The following is a 16869-nucleotide window of genomic DNA, read 5'->3' as shown; positions in this document are numbered from 1 at the left end:
ACCTGGGATGGAGAACCTAGAGAAGAAATTAGGGAGTCCCAGGATTACATCCCTGTGATTCTGGAGATTGGCTTGCAGATCTCCAGAGAAGTCTTAAAGCTCTTTCTGTTGCTGCTCACTTCTACTGTTAAACTTCTCTCTCCCAGATAGCAGGCTTATTTCATCTTTGTTGGGCTCCCTTCATTCTCCAGTGTCAGTGTTTGCTGCTTTCCAGAATCTCCTCTTCCAAACTAACTTATTACTTTTCCTTGTCATTCTCCCTTCTGCTTTCCTACAGAGGGTTTAATGCTAGATGTTTGGGAGCTTGAACTTTCATTTCCAGAGACAGTTTCTTTTTCTTTTTAATTTGAACTATCAGAGTTGACATAATGCTGGTTGTTTGAAGTTACAAGTCTTGCATCCATGTAACTGATAATACTTCAGATAACACCTTTTAAAAAGAAAACCTTAATGGCAACATAATTGTCTTAGTGGCTACCCTTTTAAGAGTGAAAGGAAATGATTGGTTTTTTTCCCTTGTCTTATTTCTTTTCAGGTTTTGAATGAAGAATGTGATCAGAACTGGTACAAGGCAGAACTCAATGGGAAAGACGGCTTCATTCCCAAGAATTACATAGAAATGAAACCACATCCGTAAGTTGGGCTCTACGGGTCTCCCAAGGGTCAGACCCACCTGCTTGGTTCAAATAATGTTTTTAAAATTGAGATCACTGGGATGGATGTCGTTCTTTTTATTCGATCTTCCCAGGGACTTAGCAAAGCATGTTGATTTTGCATATTAATAATAGTATATAATGATAGTATAACAGTCAATGATAGTATATGTTTTAGATTGATAATACTTGCTGGTGATGTTTAATGAAACAATTATTTCATTTAAAGCAGTAGTTTAGGGGCCAGCCCCGGGCCGTAGTGCTTAAGTTCCCGCACTCCGCTTTGGTGGCCTGGGGGTCTCAGGTTAAGATCCCAGGTGCAGACCTGCACACCGCCCATTAAGCCACGCTGTGGCAGTTGTCCCACATAAAACAGAGGAAGGTGGACACAGATGTTAGCTCAGGGCTGGTCTTACTTGCCAAAAAATAAAAATAAAAAAATAATAGTTTATATACTATTACATAATAATAGTATATGTTTTAGATTCATAACTGTCAGTGATCTTCAAATAATAAAACGACAGTTATGCAGGTCCGTAATTCTCTTTCATGAAACGTTTGGGGCCAGATGTGTTTCATAATTCTGCATTTCTTTTGAGTTTTAGAAAAGATACTTATCACGTGGTTTTGTATTGATATGTTTAATTATCCTGTGGGGCTGTATCTTAATAATCTTTGTATGTCCAAATCACTGCCCTTGCCCTACACATAGTGTTCCCTCTCCAAAGAAAACAAAATGCTCTCCTAGGGCCAGCCCGGTGGCATAGTGGTTAAGTTCGCGCCTTCCGCTTCAGCGGCCCTGGGTTAGCTGGTTCGGATCCTGGGCGTGGACCTACTCACGGCTCATCAAGCCATGCTGAGGCGGCGTCCCATGTAGAAGAGCTACAACTCTGCAACTGTGATATACAACTATGTACTGGGGCTTTGGGGAGAAAAAAGAAAAAGAGGAAGATTGGCAACAGACAATAGCGCAGGGTCAATCTTTCTCAAAAAAAAAAAAAAAAAAAAAAAAACTCCTACTCCAGGCTGCTGAGAGCTGAGAGCAGTGAACTTTTTTCTTTTCTTTTTTTCTAGAACACCCACCCACCCACCCTTATATTGATATGTGACATGGTGGGACCCTGAGAGCCCTTACAGACCACTGTTCTCCCACCCTTACGAACCACTTCTTTCATTGGCCCTGCTCCTACCTCAAAAACAGTCATTTTCATACCTTGTATGTCAGGGGGACCTGAGGCTTTCTATGCTCAAACTAGAATGCCATTGAGACATGAAGAAATGGTAGATTCTTTCTGTCTACTTGCTTTACCACAAAGTAATAAATAAGACTTATAGATGGGGCCGGCCCCGTGGCTTAGTGGTTAAGTGCGTGCGCTCTGCTGCTGGCGACCCGGGTTCGGATCCCGGGTGTGCACCGACACACCGCTTCTCCGGCCATGCTGAGGCCGCGTCCCACGTATGGCAACTAGAAGGATGTGCACCTATGACACACAACTGTCTACTGGGGCTTTGGGGGAAAAAGTAAATAAATAAATAAAATTATTAAAAAAAAAAAAAAAAGACTTATAGATGACTTGACCCACCTTGAGTAGTAGCCCATTGTCCTTCCCCATTGTCACTGCTCTAATGTGTACCTGTCATTTCTCTCCCCGCAAGTACTGGAGCAAAGATCTTAACCACACCTGATTTTGCACAGAGCTAACATCATCTTACATAGAGCTTAATGTCTTAGAGCTCGAAGCGGCCTTCAAGATAGTCCAGTTCATTCTTCTTTATCCTACAAATTGGGAAGGCTTCTAGTATTTTTGTTTTAATGCCAGTAATTTATGAATATAGTTCTCGTTATAAAAGACTCACAGTAGGGGCCGGCCCCGTGGCTTAGCGGTTAAGTGCACGCGCTCCGCTGCTGGCGGCCCAGGTTCAGATCCTGGGCGTGCACCGACGCACCGCTTCTCCGGCCATGCTGAGGCCACGTCCCACATACAGCAACTAGAAGGATGTGCAGCTATGACATACAACAATCTACTGGGGCTTTGGGGGGAAAAAATAAAATAAAATCTTTAAAAAAAAAAAAAAAAGACTCAGTGTAGAAAACTATAGAGCAATGTATGAGTTTCTCCTCATACCCCTTTCAGAGGTAACCACCACTAGCAATTAAATGTGGGCCAAATGCTACCTTATGAACTGAATCTGTTCTAAAAAGATGATTTGCCTTGTATAAAATAAAACAAGTGATTCAGGAGCTTCACCATAAAACTATCTATTGGATTCATGCCTTGGTCAATAAACTCTTACAAAGTTCTTATGTGACGGAGACTGTGCTAGGTGCTGGGAACTTAGGTTCTATAGTTAAATTATGGTATAATAAAATTTCCATGTAGTTAATATGAAACTCTTGGAGAGATCACATCCAGGAAGCCTTACCCTGGGGAGGGAAAGTTGGGTCATCCTGCAGTTTAGTAATAGGAAGATATCTATATGGAAGTTTCTGTAATGAAGAAACTAGAAGGTCTTCAAGGAAACTTCTTTTTACTTCAAGAAGAACCAGGCACCTTATAATGGCTCAATAAATGTTTCATTGAATGATTTACAAGGTGAAAAACAGTCTAATTTGTAAAGTATATTATTCTAGTTTTTGTTTGGAACTTGTACTGTCTTTTTTTTTTTTGTGAGGAGATCAGCCCTGTGCTGACATCTGCCAATACTCCTCTTTTTTTGCTGAGGAAGACTGGCCCTGGGCTAACATCCATGCCCATCTTCCTCCACTTTATATGGGACGCCGCCACAGCATGGCTTGCCAAGCAGTGCGTCGTTGCGCGCCCGGGATCGGGACCGGCGAACCCGGGGCCGCAGCAGCAGAGTACACGCACTTAACCACTTGCGCCACCAGGCCAGCCCCTGTACTATCTTGTATCTTTGTAACTGTATGAGTTTGATCTCCCCCTCCCTTCAAAAAAAAAAGATTTTAGATTCCTTGAAGAATTTACATCTTCTGCTTTTATATTCCATTATAACTTGTGCCTTGCTTTTGCATATGGTAGTTTGGTAAATATTTTTGAGTTGATATTCAGGCCCCAATTCTTGTACAAAGGCCTGGACCAAGTTGTTCATGATAATAAAAGCCAAAAGCAGTAAATTTTCAAAGGTGTATGTGGAAGAGATTCCTGGACCCCTGTCAGTGGATTAATAATGCCCCTCATTCGAGGTCTTTGTAACATTAGATTAGGGGTTAACACACAGCCATGACCAGGGTCACTAAAATGTGGGCACAAGTGGTGATAACCAAGAAACTCCAAAAGGTGAGTACGAGATTATTACAGATTTACTGGGAAGTATACTAAGCACAGCTTTGCATTCTTATAGCCACTTAGTGTCAGTATTTGCTTTGGGGGCTGTGTGGGGTTTTCGTGGATGGCATCATGAAACGCACTCCATGGGGAGAAGCAGCTGGGTCATGGTTATTGGGAGTCGGAGGGGCTCGTTGGATCACATAGTGTATCCTCCCTCGGTCCATGTAAACCAGATAATTTGTGCACCTCGGTTCCTTCATTCGGTCCTCAAAATAGATCAAAGCTTGGCTTAACTTTTTCTGTAAAGGGCCAGATAATAGACTTGGTAGGCCATATGCAGTCTCTGTCATGTCACATATTCTTCTTTTTCTTTTGAATTTTTTAAAACCTTTAAAAATTCTTAAAACCGGTCTTACATTGTGGACCATACAAAACCTGGGCAGATTTAGGCCGAAAGCCATAGTTTGCCAACTCAAGCACTAGATCCATTGATAACAAAAACAACTTAAGTTCCTTTTCATTTTCATATTTCCAAGCTGAAAGGGAATTCAGAACATCATACTGTAATTTTTATATTAAATGAAATGCCTGTGACTCTAAATCCTTTGTGACTCTAAATCCTCATCTTTCTTCAGATTGTTTGAGGTGACATAGGCATTTTGAATCCAACTGTTGAGAAAATAGAGGAAAGGCCACCTCCCTTGGAAAGTTGTAGTTACTAACTAGGTTGATTGGTTTGCCTTTTAGGAAGAGTCGCTCTCATGCCTGGTCCTCTCTCCCCCTATAAAGAACTTTGGAATAATAATTGATCGAGAAGCGTCCAGTATAGGCTCCGTGGTGGTGTTCTTCACAGACTCAGGCTGAAAGGCAGGCAGTGTTCATCCACTCCAAGCTCTGAAAAAGGAAACCATGTTGCTAAAAAAGACCATGACCTGTACCTATGTGGTGATTGGCCTTATGGGCATGTTTCATATGAGACTGCTCTGTGTCTGGGCATTTATAAGTACGGGTCAGCGTTGATTTCATAGCTGTGAGCACAGAGTACCAGCGCCCCCCTCCCTCCCTTCCTCTTCCCCTACCTTTAGTTTTTGTTAGCGAGGAAGAGGGAAGTTTAAAATGGAGTATGATCTAATACAGCATTTGAGTTAACAAATTAAACACAGGCTATGAAATGATTGTTGGCATTAGTGTTGCAACGTGAGTTGTATATACTGGAGGGTCGATCCAAATATGTGCTTTTCACATTAAATACGTATGGATGGGAGCCTATGGGGTGTAGTAAAGAATTAAATTGGAAGATAAGCCACCTCCTCCCATTAGCTTTCTCCCTTGCTATTTGTATTGTAGTATAGATCCAGCTTCTTAAAGATTTTAAAATTTTGACCATAGCCATGTAGTTACATATAAACATTACCATTAAAAGGAAGCTGATCAAATTTATAAATAGTCTAAAATGCTATGGAAATGTAGGGCGGTAGTATTTAAATGTTTTAACTGAGAGTGATAGCTATTCCTCATACCGTGTGACATCCCTTGTGTTATGAGACATCCTTGAGAGAGAGAGGGAGTATGAGTGAGTGAGTGTGTGTGTGTGTGTGTGTGTGTGTGTGTGTTTAATAAAAATGGGAGCAGATACAAAAGAAATCTTTATTTAATAAAATGGTCTCCACCTAATTTTCTGGTTTTCAATCTGAGTGCTTATTGTAACAGGGATGTGTTTTACTTTATAAGAATTCCAATTAGAGTACTTTACTTCACTACAGTTTTTTTTTTTAATTGAAAATAAAATTGAGTTAATTTTAAGCCGAGGGCAGGAAAACACTACTACATTATCTATATATTTGTGTACCGTTAAGAGAAGATCTAACAACATATGCATGTGACTGCCACCATTGCTGCCTCTGGGGAGTTCAAGGGAAGAGTCTTGCTTTTTATTTTTACTTCTTGCACATCTTAGCTATTTTAATTTATATTCATTACATATAGCCTAAAAAAGGGGAAAAAAAAAAAAAAGCCTGCCTGGTGGAAAGATCTTGGGGATTTAGGATGAGAGTGTGGCTGTTGAATAACTTCACCTCACCCTAGTCTAATGCCTACTGCATGTAAGTGCATTATAAACTTGAAAGCACCGGAGATTAAAATAGAAAACATTTAAGTGGTCTCAGTACTGTTAGCTGTCCTTGCATAGTTGGAGATCATTCTCTTGTATTAATACGTGATCTCTCTTGTGTGGCCTGACTTCCAGGCACTGGAGGACTCACCCTTGAGTTATTTGTAGAAGCGGGAAGATAGATCCTACCAGCTCCTCCACAGCATGGCATTAGAGTCTGCAAAATCAGAAAGACGCAAGTAGGTAGATTTAGGAATGTTTAAAGGTTACTAACGGCGACTTTTGAATGTCTCCTTCCTAGCAGCTCACATCTTTCTGTTTGAATTTTAGTATAGTATATTATTTTAGAGACATCTTGCACTGCAGTTGCTTATAAAAGATATATAAATTAGATTTATAACTTTAATGGACTCTTAGGTACCTTTGTTATTATAGTTTGCATATTTAGTGAATGTTAGTTACCAGGTAAGGAGTCTGATGAAGCAGATAGGTCTTTAAGTTATCTGCTATAAGTAGTGTCGTCACTTTTTAAAAATAATAGTAACACATTAAGACAACTTTGAAAAGAAAACATTGTTTTCACAGTTCATCCATCCTAATTAGAACTGATTTTCATATGAAATAGTTAGGCAGCTGTGACATTAAGCTTTTTTAGAGTGTTCTCTCTCTCTTCCTCCTGGTACAAGCCACAGGTCAGTTGCTCCCACAGTTTTCTGTGAATTCACCCACTTTTTCTTGTGGCCAAGGTGAATTAGCATTGGGAACAGAAGAATCTGTAGCTTGCTCCAAATGAACAATCGAATTTTGCAACTAGCTGCCTCTGCATAGGGTAAATTTGATGTTCCTGATGGTTGCATGAAAGGTAAACGGAGCAATGACAGCAGAGAGAGCCCTTGAGAGGAATGCCAACCTTAGTGACTAGCGGAGTCTGCTCTGTCACAACCTGACCCTTGTCCCTGTGGGCTGTTACAAGAAACAGCGCTGTCTCCAGCTTCTGGGCCTTGCAGCTTTCCTACCCCCATTTCCCTTAATCCCACTGTAGTAGAGCTGCAGTCTTGTCAAATGGCTTCAAGAAGGGGCCTGTCTCCTGTGCTTCAAATCGGTAGGCCTGGGCTTTCCCCGGTGCCTTGCTGGTAAGTCAGTAGGGAGCCCAGTGGGCTTTGGCCCGGGAGGCCCATTTTTAGGTGTCTTCTTCTATAGAAAGAGTGGCCCATGATTGTGCCTTATGAGTCACTTTCTGGAGAGTGGGGTAGGGCGAAGTCGTTTGAAGGGAGATGGTCCATCTCTCAGGGGAGGACCTGACCGAACGGCGTAATTGGGCATGTTGAGACTGGAGGGTAAAGAGGGAGGCCCCTTCCTCTGGCAGGGAGTGTTCTGTTACTCACATTTCGGAGGCTGGATATCCCGTTTCTTTGTGGGGAAGCAGATGTTGACTGGCTTGCCTTCCTTCCTTAGGTGGTTTTTTGGCAAAATCCCCAGAGCCAAGGCAGAAGAAATGCTTAGCAAACAGCGGCATGATGGGGCCTTTCTTATCCGAGAGAGTGAGAGTGCTCCTGGGGATTTCTCCCTCTCTGTCAAGTAAGTATTTCCTGCTTTGGTTGCCTGGAATTATGTCTCCAACTGGTCTAAGTTGTTAAGCCATAGGCCAGGTGTCTGGCTACACACACCAGTGGTTGCAGACTGGTAGAGGTTTAGCCTAAACAGTATTTTACAAATCAGAAAATTTTACATTAAAATTCTAATTTCTGGCTCCTTTTAAAAATCAGTCTAGCAGCACTGGGTTCATATTCCCATGTGGAAACAGTCCTTAGTTGCTGAGCAGCAGCTGCTCTTCAGGCAGCATGTGCTTGCCAGTTTTCCCTAATCCCCACCCCTCTGTAGTGTTCTCCACACTGCTCTTTACTCATCGACCACCCTTGCCCTCTGTGGGGTTCCTGCAGCTCTCTTTAAAGGCGTCGCCGTTTCAGCTGCCTTCACATGCCTTTACCAGATATCTAGCTTAAATCTACCCGCACTGGCATAGGCCTCACATGTTAACTTTAGAAAGTTACCACAAGGGTTTTTGGCTTTTTTGCTTTCCCTCGTGGTAAATTTAAATGTGGAGGGGAGCTGGTAAGCAGGGAATGGGGAAGGCAGGGTGTTTTACCACCCTGGGAATCATGAATATAAATTGGAACTTTGAGGATTCTAAGTAAATCACTCCCCATCTGTGACATAAGGATTTTGAATCAAATTGTCATTTCCATATGTGTTTTGGCTCAGTCCTTTTCTAGTTAATATGTTATCACAGGAACCCCTCTCCTAAGAGTCATACAAATCACTTCATCATTTATATGACAAAGAAGTGATTAGGTTAAAAACTCAGATCACTTTTGTTATAGATTACGTTGATTATTTTTAAATGAAGGCTATAAGAATTTATTTGCGGTTTACGAATGATGTAAAGATTTTTCAGTTTCAAAAATCAACTGAATATCTTGTTTCACTTTAGGACCAAAAATGTAGGTTTTTTTTGAAATGTAGATTTAAATTTAGAATCTTTGTGTGATTTTTCTCAATGAAAATATGGGAGATGGTTTTAGGTGATATTTACAATACCTGACAGGTATGTTTCCAGTATAGTTAGTTTTTGTCCCAACATGAAAAAGTCAAACTGGGTTTAATTATCGGTTTTCCTTTTCTAACAGTGGCTTTTTTATTCAGTAGAGTTTTTTAGAGCAGTTTTAGGTTCACAGCAAAATTGAGTGGAAGGTACAGAGATTTCCCATATACCCCCATACTCTCACATGCATAGAAGCAGTGGCTTTTTGATGCGCTTGATTAAACACATGCAAATGGGGCCGGCTCCGTGGCTTAGCGGTTAAGTGCGCGCGCTCTGATGCTGGCGGCCCGGGTTCGGATCCTGGGCGCGCCCCAAGGCACCACTTCTCCGTCCAACCCGAGGCCGAGTCCCACGTACAGCAACTAGAAGGATGTGAACCTATGACATACAACTATCTACTGGGGCTTTGGGGGGAAGAAAATGAATAAATAAAAAAAAAATCTAAAAAAAAAGAAAACACATGCAAATGAGGATCTGGTGAAGAGCATCTTGAGGTGGATATATCTTGATGCTTCTCGTTAACTTGTATTTCATCATCTGTTTTCCTTACGTGTTATACTGACCCGAGTATAAATCAAACACTGTAGGATGGGGAATACAAGCAATTAATCATTGGATGATGGCCAAAACCACCGCGGGAGTTAGTGTTCCGTTACAGATCTTGTCTGATTACCTTGACTAATCACTGCTCACACTCATGCAGTAGCTGCCAGGATGCTCCCAAACCATTCTGTTCTATCAAATAAAAACCTTAAAGAGTTTATGTATTTATTGTTTTAGAAATAAAATTTGAATAGATGTCGTTACCACCTTTAAGAACACAAACACCTTCACAAAAGAGGTTCAAGAATCTATAGTCTCCGAGATGTTTCTCTAGTTTCACGATGTTGTGGGTATGTGATGGAAAACACTGCAGCAGTTAACAGCTCACTGTTGGGGACCCTGTACCCCTTTCAGAAGCTACCTGCATTGCACGTGGGACTGGGCTTCTCTGGGGCCAGAAGTGTCATTTGAATATGTCCTTCCTCATAAAGCTTTCTCCCCCTCTGCCTTTCTTCTCTCCTGAAGTAGCAATACTGTTTCTCAACACTTGGTATCTCATACTCAGTGGCTTCCTTGAAGCTCAGTGCTGCCACCTGCTGGATTGTTTTTAAGAAGTGTTTTGTTTCTTTGTGCTTGAAGACTGCTGGGAGGAGAGACATTCATTCATTCAACAAATCTTCGTAGAGTGGGATGGTGTGGACACTGAGGACTCAGCAGTGAGCAGGACAGGCAGAGCCTTCGTTGGGCTGATGTACTAGCCAGACAGCTCTGTGATAGTGGCCCTTCCCACTCATCAGGCTCTTGCTGTTTTTGCCAGCCAGTGTAAAAGGGAGCTTTTACCTTTTGGTGCCTGGGCCTCTTTTATATATTGTCTCAGTATGTTCTTTTGTTCTGAAACCTTTTTCCCATGAATAGAACTAACATCCCTGAATGGAAAATGTGACTTTTTTTTTTTTTCTTTTTGTGAGGAAGATCAGCCCTGAGCTAACATCTGCCAAGCCTCCTCTTTTTGCAGAGGAAGACTGGCCCTGGGCTAATATCCGTGCCCATCTTCCTCCACTTTATATGGGACGCCGCCACAGCATGGCTTGACAAGCAGTGCGTCGATGCGCGCCCAGGATCCAAACCCCGGGCCACCGCAGTGGAGTGTGTGCACTTAATTGCTACTCCACTGGGCCGGCCCCGAAAATGTGACTTTAAACTGTTCCCAGTTACAGGAGAATTGTTGAAAGTATGTCCAGTCCTCCTCTTCTCACCTTATTCCCTATCCGACCTTTTCTAGTCTTTAAATGGGGATTAGGAGGTACAGACGTCCAGTCATAAAATAAATAAGTTATGGGGATGTAATGTACAGCATTGGGAATATAGTCAATAATATTGTAATAACTTTGTATGGTGACAGGTGGTAACTAGACTTATGATCATTTCATAATGTATATAAATATTGAATCACTATAATGTACACCTGAAACTAATAAGATATTGTATGTCGGTTATACTTCAGTTAAAAACATATCACATAAGGTTATTTTTCCTTGAAAAGTTGTCACACTCCTTGCCTTAAATAAGGCTCTGTTTCATTTGGTACAGCGCGGGGCACGTAGAGGCATGCCATAGGTTAGGGTGTGCTCCTTTTATTTGCAGATGTCCTCAGAATTGGACAAACTGATGGAGAGGGTTTCCCTGTCTGGCGAGGATTCTTCATGTTGTCACTGGTGATCATCAATGCCAGTGGAAGGGTCTCGGTCACTCAGTGATTATCCTAACTCTCCAGCCAGGGCACCATGGTGTGCTACAGTCCTGGGCCCCTCAGGCTGTGGGGAGTGTTCCCAGAACACAGGTTCTCTCAAAACTCCTCCTTAGTGGGCAGATGATCCCGGGAGCCAGGACAGCGCCCTCCAGCCTATTCTCATGTGTATTCTCTGTCCTTTCCCAGGTTTGGAAATGATGTGCAGCACTTCAAGGTGCTCCGAGATGGAGCCGGAAAGTATTTCCTTTGGGTGGTGAAGTTCAATTCTTTGAATGAGCTGGTAGATTATCACAGATCTACATCTGTCTCCAGAAACCAGCAGATATTCCTCCGGGACATAGAACAGGTGCCACAGGTAATTCTCATAAGAGAGAGATTGGGATCATTTTTAGCAATTAAGAATAGCTCCTCAGGTAAGCAGGTGCCTTTCAAAGGATTCCTTCTGGGGCTTCTATGCTCATTATTCAAAACGTTAGTCTTAATTCATATTAAAGCTTTGAAGTTTGGAATAAAAAGATTTTGCCTTTTCCAGAGGCTGCTTCTCTGAGGCAGCGAATTGCTAGTTTACCACCTGTGTCTTTAAGAAGAGGATCTTTAACACACTCTCAAATATTCTTTCCCTGGAAGCAAATTGTGAGGAAAATCATCCTCATGAGGGAGTGGGGTGCACATTCATTCCTATATTCCTTTTCCTAAATCCTAGCCATATGTTAGGATTAGCACCACCTCATTTGAGTCAAGCTCTTGACCTTTTGACTTTATAAAACCTTAAGGATTTTATAAGTGATGAAGTGATAGGAACTAGAGCATTTTGAAATCCTGGGATTATAATCAAAACTTGGATGGCTGGGGCTGGCCCAGTGGCATAGTGGTTAAATTCACATGCTCTGCTTTGGCAGCCAGGGGTTTGTGGGTTCAGATCCTGGGTGCAGACCTACACACCACTCATCAAGCCATGCTGTGGCAGGTGTCCCATATACAAAGTGGAGGAAGATTGGCACAGATGTTAGCTCAGGGACTGTCTTCCTCAAGCAAAGAGAGGAAGATTGGCAACAGATGTTAGCTCAGGGCCACTCTTCCTCACCAAAAAAAAAAACACCCCAATAGCTGTTTCTGAAGTTCTTTCCCCTTAAAGCAGTGCTTGCTGCTCTCCGCTTAATAATATGGCATAAGTGGCCACCAGAGTGAGATTGACCCCAGTAATTTTTGAGCTTTGGTGAAAGATTATACCATACCCACCTAAAGTAAACTTAGAATCTGTAAGAATAAGTGGAGAGGGGAGGAGAAATGGGAGGTTATTTCAGGAAATGTGAACAAGTTGGCACACGTCTGTTTCCCCCCATAAACAGTCCCCCTTACACGGCTGCTGGTCACCATCGGAAATGCAGTATGTGTGTTTTTTCCCTGCCCCTCTTCTGCAGCAGCCGACATACGTCCAAGCGCTCTTTGACTTTGATCCCCAGGAGGATGGAGAGCTGGGATTCCGTCGAGGAGACTTTATCCACGTCATGGATAACTCAGATCCCAACTGGTGGAAAGGGGCTTGCCACGGGCAGACTGGCATGTTTCCCCGCAACTATGTCACCCCCGTGAACCGGAACGTCTAAGAATCAAGAAGAGATTATTTAAACAAAGTGAAAAATTTAAAACATGTACAAAAGAATTAAACCCACGAGCTGCCCCTAACAGCAGTCTGTGAGGGAGCTCAGAACACCTGGCTGGGTCACCTGTGACCCTCTCACATTGGTTGGAACTTTGGGGGGTGGGCGGGGGAGTCGGATATAACAATGCCAAAATTCACCTATAAATTAAGAAGAGAGTTTTTATGACAAATTTTCACCGCTGCTCCTATTTCTCCTCCTTTGTCCTTTTTTTCATCCTTTTTCTCTTCTGTTCATCAGTGCATGACGTTTAATGCCACATATAGTCCTAGCTGATGCCAATAATAAAAGAAAAGAAACCAAGTGGGCTGGTATTTTCTCTATGCAAAATGTCTGTTTTAGTCGGAATGACTGGAAGAACAGCCGTTTCTGTAATCTTCGTATATACACACAAAAAGGAGAGGGCGGGCGCGTGAAGCCCGTGCTGTTTAGCTTCTGCCAGAGGAGGGGAGGGCCAGTAGAATCTGCCTTCCAGCCCCTGACCCCCGGTGTGTTTTGTCGAAGTGGAAGTAGAGTGGAGTGGAAGGAAGGACTGTTGCCCCCCAGGGCTTCCTGAGAAAGGCAAGCTGAGAACCTACGGCTCTTTTCCACATTGTTTTCCCTCCAAATGGTATTGAGCACGTTGTTTTTTCATAGTGCCTTTTTCCTTATTTCAAGGGTTGCTTCTGAATGGTGTTTTTTATTTGTTTTGTTTTAAAATAAGTTAAAGACAGTCCAGAGCTTTTCAGCCAATTTGTCTCCTACTCTGTGTAAATATTTTTCCCCTCAGGGGGAGGGGAAAACAGGGTAGAGAAGAGGAGACAAGTAGAAGTGGAGGGTGTGGGCGTTCTGCCTGATCCAAGCCAGAAGTAAAGGTTCAGCTTTACTATTTGTGAGCCCTCTGGAGTTTAAGGGAGCCCAAAGCCCGGGTGTGTGGAGTTACTGCCCTGGGTGCAGTGTGACCAGCTTGGGGAAGGAGGAGCGGTTATAGCTCTTCCCGCGTCTCACTGGACCTGGCCAAAAGGGGGCCCGAGTCCTTGGCTGACCTTGCAGTCTCAGGTGTTGTCTGCCCCCTTCTTAACCCTGGGGACCCCCAGACGCAAATCCCTGCAGCCAGCAAGTTGCAAACATGGGAAAGCCCAAGCTGTTCAAACTGTCGCTCCTTATCTGTATCAGGTTATACCGGATTCCTACACTGGGGTAGAAAGTGAGAGTTTTCACTTCATTTTTCTTGCTCTGAAACCGCGGGGTGTCTCTTCATGGCTTCCACCTTTTGTATCCCTACCCAACCTGCCCAGGTGAGCCTCAGGGCACTGTTCAAGCAGCAGCTGCGTGGCTTTCATGTCTCCCTTCACAGCGGGCTGTGTTTATAGCTGCTCCCCCTACCCCCTACAAAGAAAATGTCTCCGAGAAGCAGGGACAGTTGAGAAGGAAAGATTGGAAATATAGGAAAGCCGAGTCCGTCGCAGAGCTCTCTCTGTCTCCTGTCAGCTGCTTGTCCCTCGTAGTGAGGTGCCTGTGAACTTTCTCCACTCAGTCCCCTTCCTGCAGCAAAAACGGGGCTGCCAGGAGTTGGTCACTGCCTTTGGGTTCTGAAGCAGTCAGTTGGAGTCTCCCCTGGACTCTGGTTATGGAGACGGACTCGGCCTGGAGCACTCGGAGGCCCAGGAGGCGGCTGCTTTTCTGGACGGAGCATTCCACTCCTCGCTCCCTCTCTGATAGCTTCTCTTTTCCTCGCTGATGATAAAAGGAATCGCTGGCATTCTACACGTGGACCATTTGATTGTTTTATTTTGGAGTTGGTGTATATCATGAAGCCTTGCTGAACTAAGTTTTGTGTGTATATATTTAAAAAGAAAATCAGTGTTTAAATAAAAAGACCTATGTACTTAATCCTTTAACTCTGCGGATAGCATTTGGTAGGTAGTGATTAACTGTGAATAATAAACATACAATGAATTCTTCACTCTGTATCTTTTTTTTTCCCCCTCCTCGCCTTACTTAAAATAAAAACCATGTCAGGTGTTAGGTCAGAGAGTCAGAACTCTTGTGTCCTTATTTCAACTCATCCAGCTCCTTGGGGAGCATGTGGGTCTCGCTGGGCCCTTGGAGGAGTGATGCCCCTGCTTGGCTGTTGTCACAATCTCTGGGGAGCTTGTTCACCACGCAGATTCCCAGACTCCACCCTCAGTTACTCCAAGATTGTGGTTGAGGGCACCAACAGGCGGGCCTGGTGTTTCTGACAGAAACCATAGACCACACTTTGGAAACTCGAGTCTAGACCTAGAGCTTTGTGAGGACAAAGAGCACAGCTTGCTTGGCTGTTGTCCCTTCTCACCCCCCTCCCTTAAGTAAAGGAAAGAAGGACAGAATGATCTGTGCAGTCTCGACGTGCTAAGTATAAGTAGCTAAAGCACGCTTGTCCACTCAGCAGGCCACTTTTAGCGTGAGACAAGGCCTGTTTAAGCATACACGGCACGGGCTACAGAAGACCAAATAAGGTTTGTTTATAGAGAAGGAACAGAAAAGAAGCTAAACCCAAGGAATTTCACTTGTGTTCCTGGTTTAGTTCTTAAATAGAGCTCAGCCTACGACCTCGTTTGTGGCTGCCCTGCTTGGGTGGAGGATTGCAACTCTCCTTTCTCAGAAGTGTCGGGGTCTGAGAAGGAACTTGAGCCGGCACTGTCCTGCTGGGGGCTGCTGCTCTCATGGTCCACCTAGGCCAGCTACTCCAAAGCTGAGCAGAAGTTTCCAAATGGGGCCATTTAAGCGAAAACTTAAGGCAGTGACTGTCAGTTTCATTGAGGCTTTTTGCTCTGTTTGACTCACAGCCTCAGAATTACTGGGAAAATCACTGCTTTTGCACAATTTGGTCACAGGTTTCTTGGTGATTGTACCTTCTCCGACCATGGATCTGTAATTCATGGGAAGGCCTCTGGGTGGGAGCACCTTTGGGAAGACTCAGCCATGGAACAGGTCAGCTGCGATTGATGACTAAAAGCTACAGGTGGGTGAGTGGCCTTGGGGCTTCCTCTTACTGTGCCCACTCTTCGGAGTGGCCTTGCAGCTGGAGCTTGGGTGCGCGCGCTCCTGGGCTGACGTTCTTCATACTTAGTGACCTGGGAGTTTGTTGTAACAGGCTCGTCTTCAAACGATTGTGGAGGGGACAGTGGTGGTGGCTCCCACCAAGTGCTCCGAGACAGTCTCTGCAGCACCAGGGCTGCCTTGGTGGCATGGCAGAAGGAGGCGATGGGCACAAGGTCTGCCTGTCCTTGACACTTGTCCCCTTTACCTACTCACAGTAGGTGACCCTCAAGTCAGAACGTATTGCTTTACCAAAGTGCCTGGATAACTAGGAAAAATGGAAGTGGAATTGTATTTATGCACCTTGGAAATGCTTCTAACTCCTGAGATACTTTATTAAATGTAATGCACATTCTCCAGATCTGAGCCATATTTTACACTGAAGAACAAGGAAATCGGACACACTCCTGGAGTGTGTGTTCATTTGGGGGCTTCTTAAACGTGGGCCTGGGGGATATAGGCCCTTCACTCCAGCCGGAGCCCCGAGGCAAATGAGTCATGGGCTCACTACCAAGATGGCTAGCGTTAAAATCCTTAATTACCACTATGTCTTAGGTTATTCATCACTGTTAAGGAAATAAGAGTGCCGTTCTGTGTACGGTCAGCACTGGTACATAAATACTAGATGGTGGTGTCGATTAACCCACTTGCTACTCAAAGCATTCCAAACACTACTTTTAAAACATTTAAAACTGATATTTAAATCATTTAAAAGGTAGACTGTATCCTGCCCAAAAAGATATTACTGAGACTCTTGCAAGATCTGATTCTGGCCCATCTGACAAGCAGCACTGGTCTTGGGTCTCCAAGAACAGTCTAATTTTTTAATATTCCGTCCCCTTGTCAGATGTGCCCAGAATTAGGGTTGAGAAAGCACGGTTGTTGCAGCTATCCTCTGAGTCTGCAGTTACTTTAGCAGGGCCTGCCTCCCTCTAAAGTAACTTCCGTCATGAGTGCCATGACCTTGTGTAAGTGCCCTCACGTCTGAAGCGTAAAGGGTGAAGGACTGGCCCCTGTTCGAGCTCCTCCGCTAATCCTGTCCTGTGCTAGGGAATCAGAGGGCATGGAGCGCTCCCTTTTCTATCTACCCCATCTTGGGCTGGCGGAGCACTCCTGGGAGCGGTTTACATGCTGAACTTCGTTCTGGGGTGTGTGGTGTTCTCTTCCCACCCTGAGAACTGGAGGCCCCTCTCGCCC

General features: G+C 43.9%; 1 protein-coding gene across 1 annotated transcript in view; it reads left to right on the top strand.

Moving 5' to 3' along the window:
• The window catches only part of GRB2 (growth factor receptor bound protein 2), a 68973-nt gene extending 54419 nt beyond the window's left edge, over nucleotides 1-14554 (top strand). The window contains exons 3-6 of the mRNA XM_058561608.1: nucleotides 536-633; nucleotides 7509-7631; nucleotides 11135-11303; nucleotides 12370-14554. Of these exons, the coding sequence (XP_058417591.1) occupies nucleotides 536-633; nucleotides 7509-7631; nucleotides 11135-11303; nucleotides 12370-12555 (576 nt within the window). The 3' untranslated portion in view covers nucleotides 12556-14554. The remainder of the gene's footprint in view (nucleotides 1-535; nucleotides 634-7508; nucleotides 7632-11134; nucleotides 11304-12369) is intronic.
• Nucleotides 14555-16869: the final 2315 nt, after the last annotated feature.

Source organism: Diceros bicornis, chromosome 18, assembly GCF_020826845.1.
Source record: "Diceros bicornis minor isolate mBicDic1 chromosome 18, mDicBic1.mat.cur, whole genome shotgun sequence".
NCBI classification, from domain to species: Eukaryota; Metazoa; Chordata; class Mammalia; order Perissodactyla; family Rhinocerotidae; genus Diceros; species Diceros bicornis.
The sequence above is the reverse complement of the archived record's forward strand: the minus strand, read 5'-3'. Positions and strand labels throughout refer to the sequence as shown.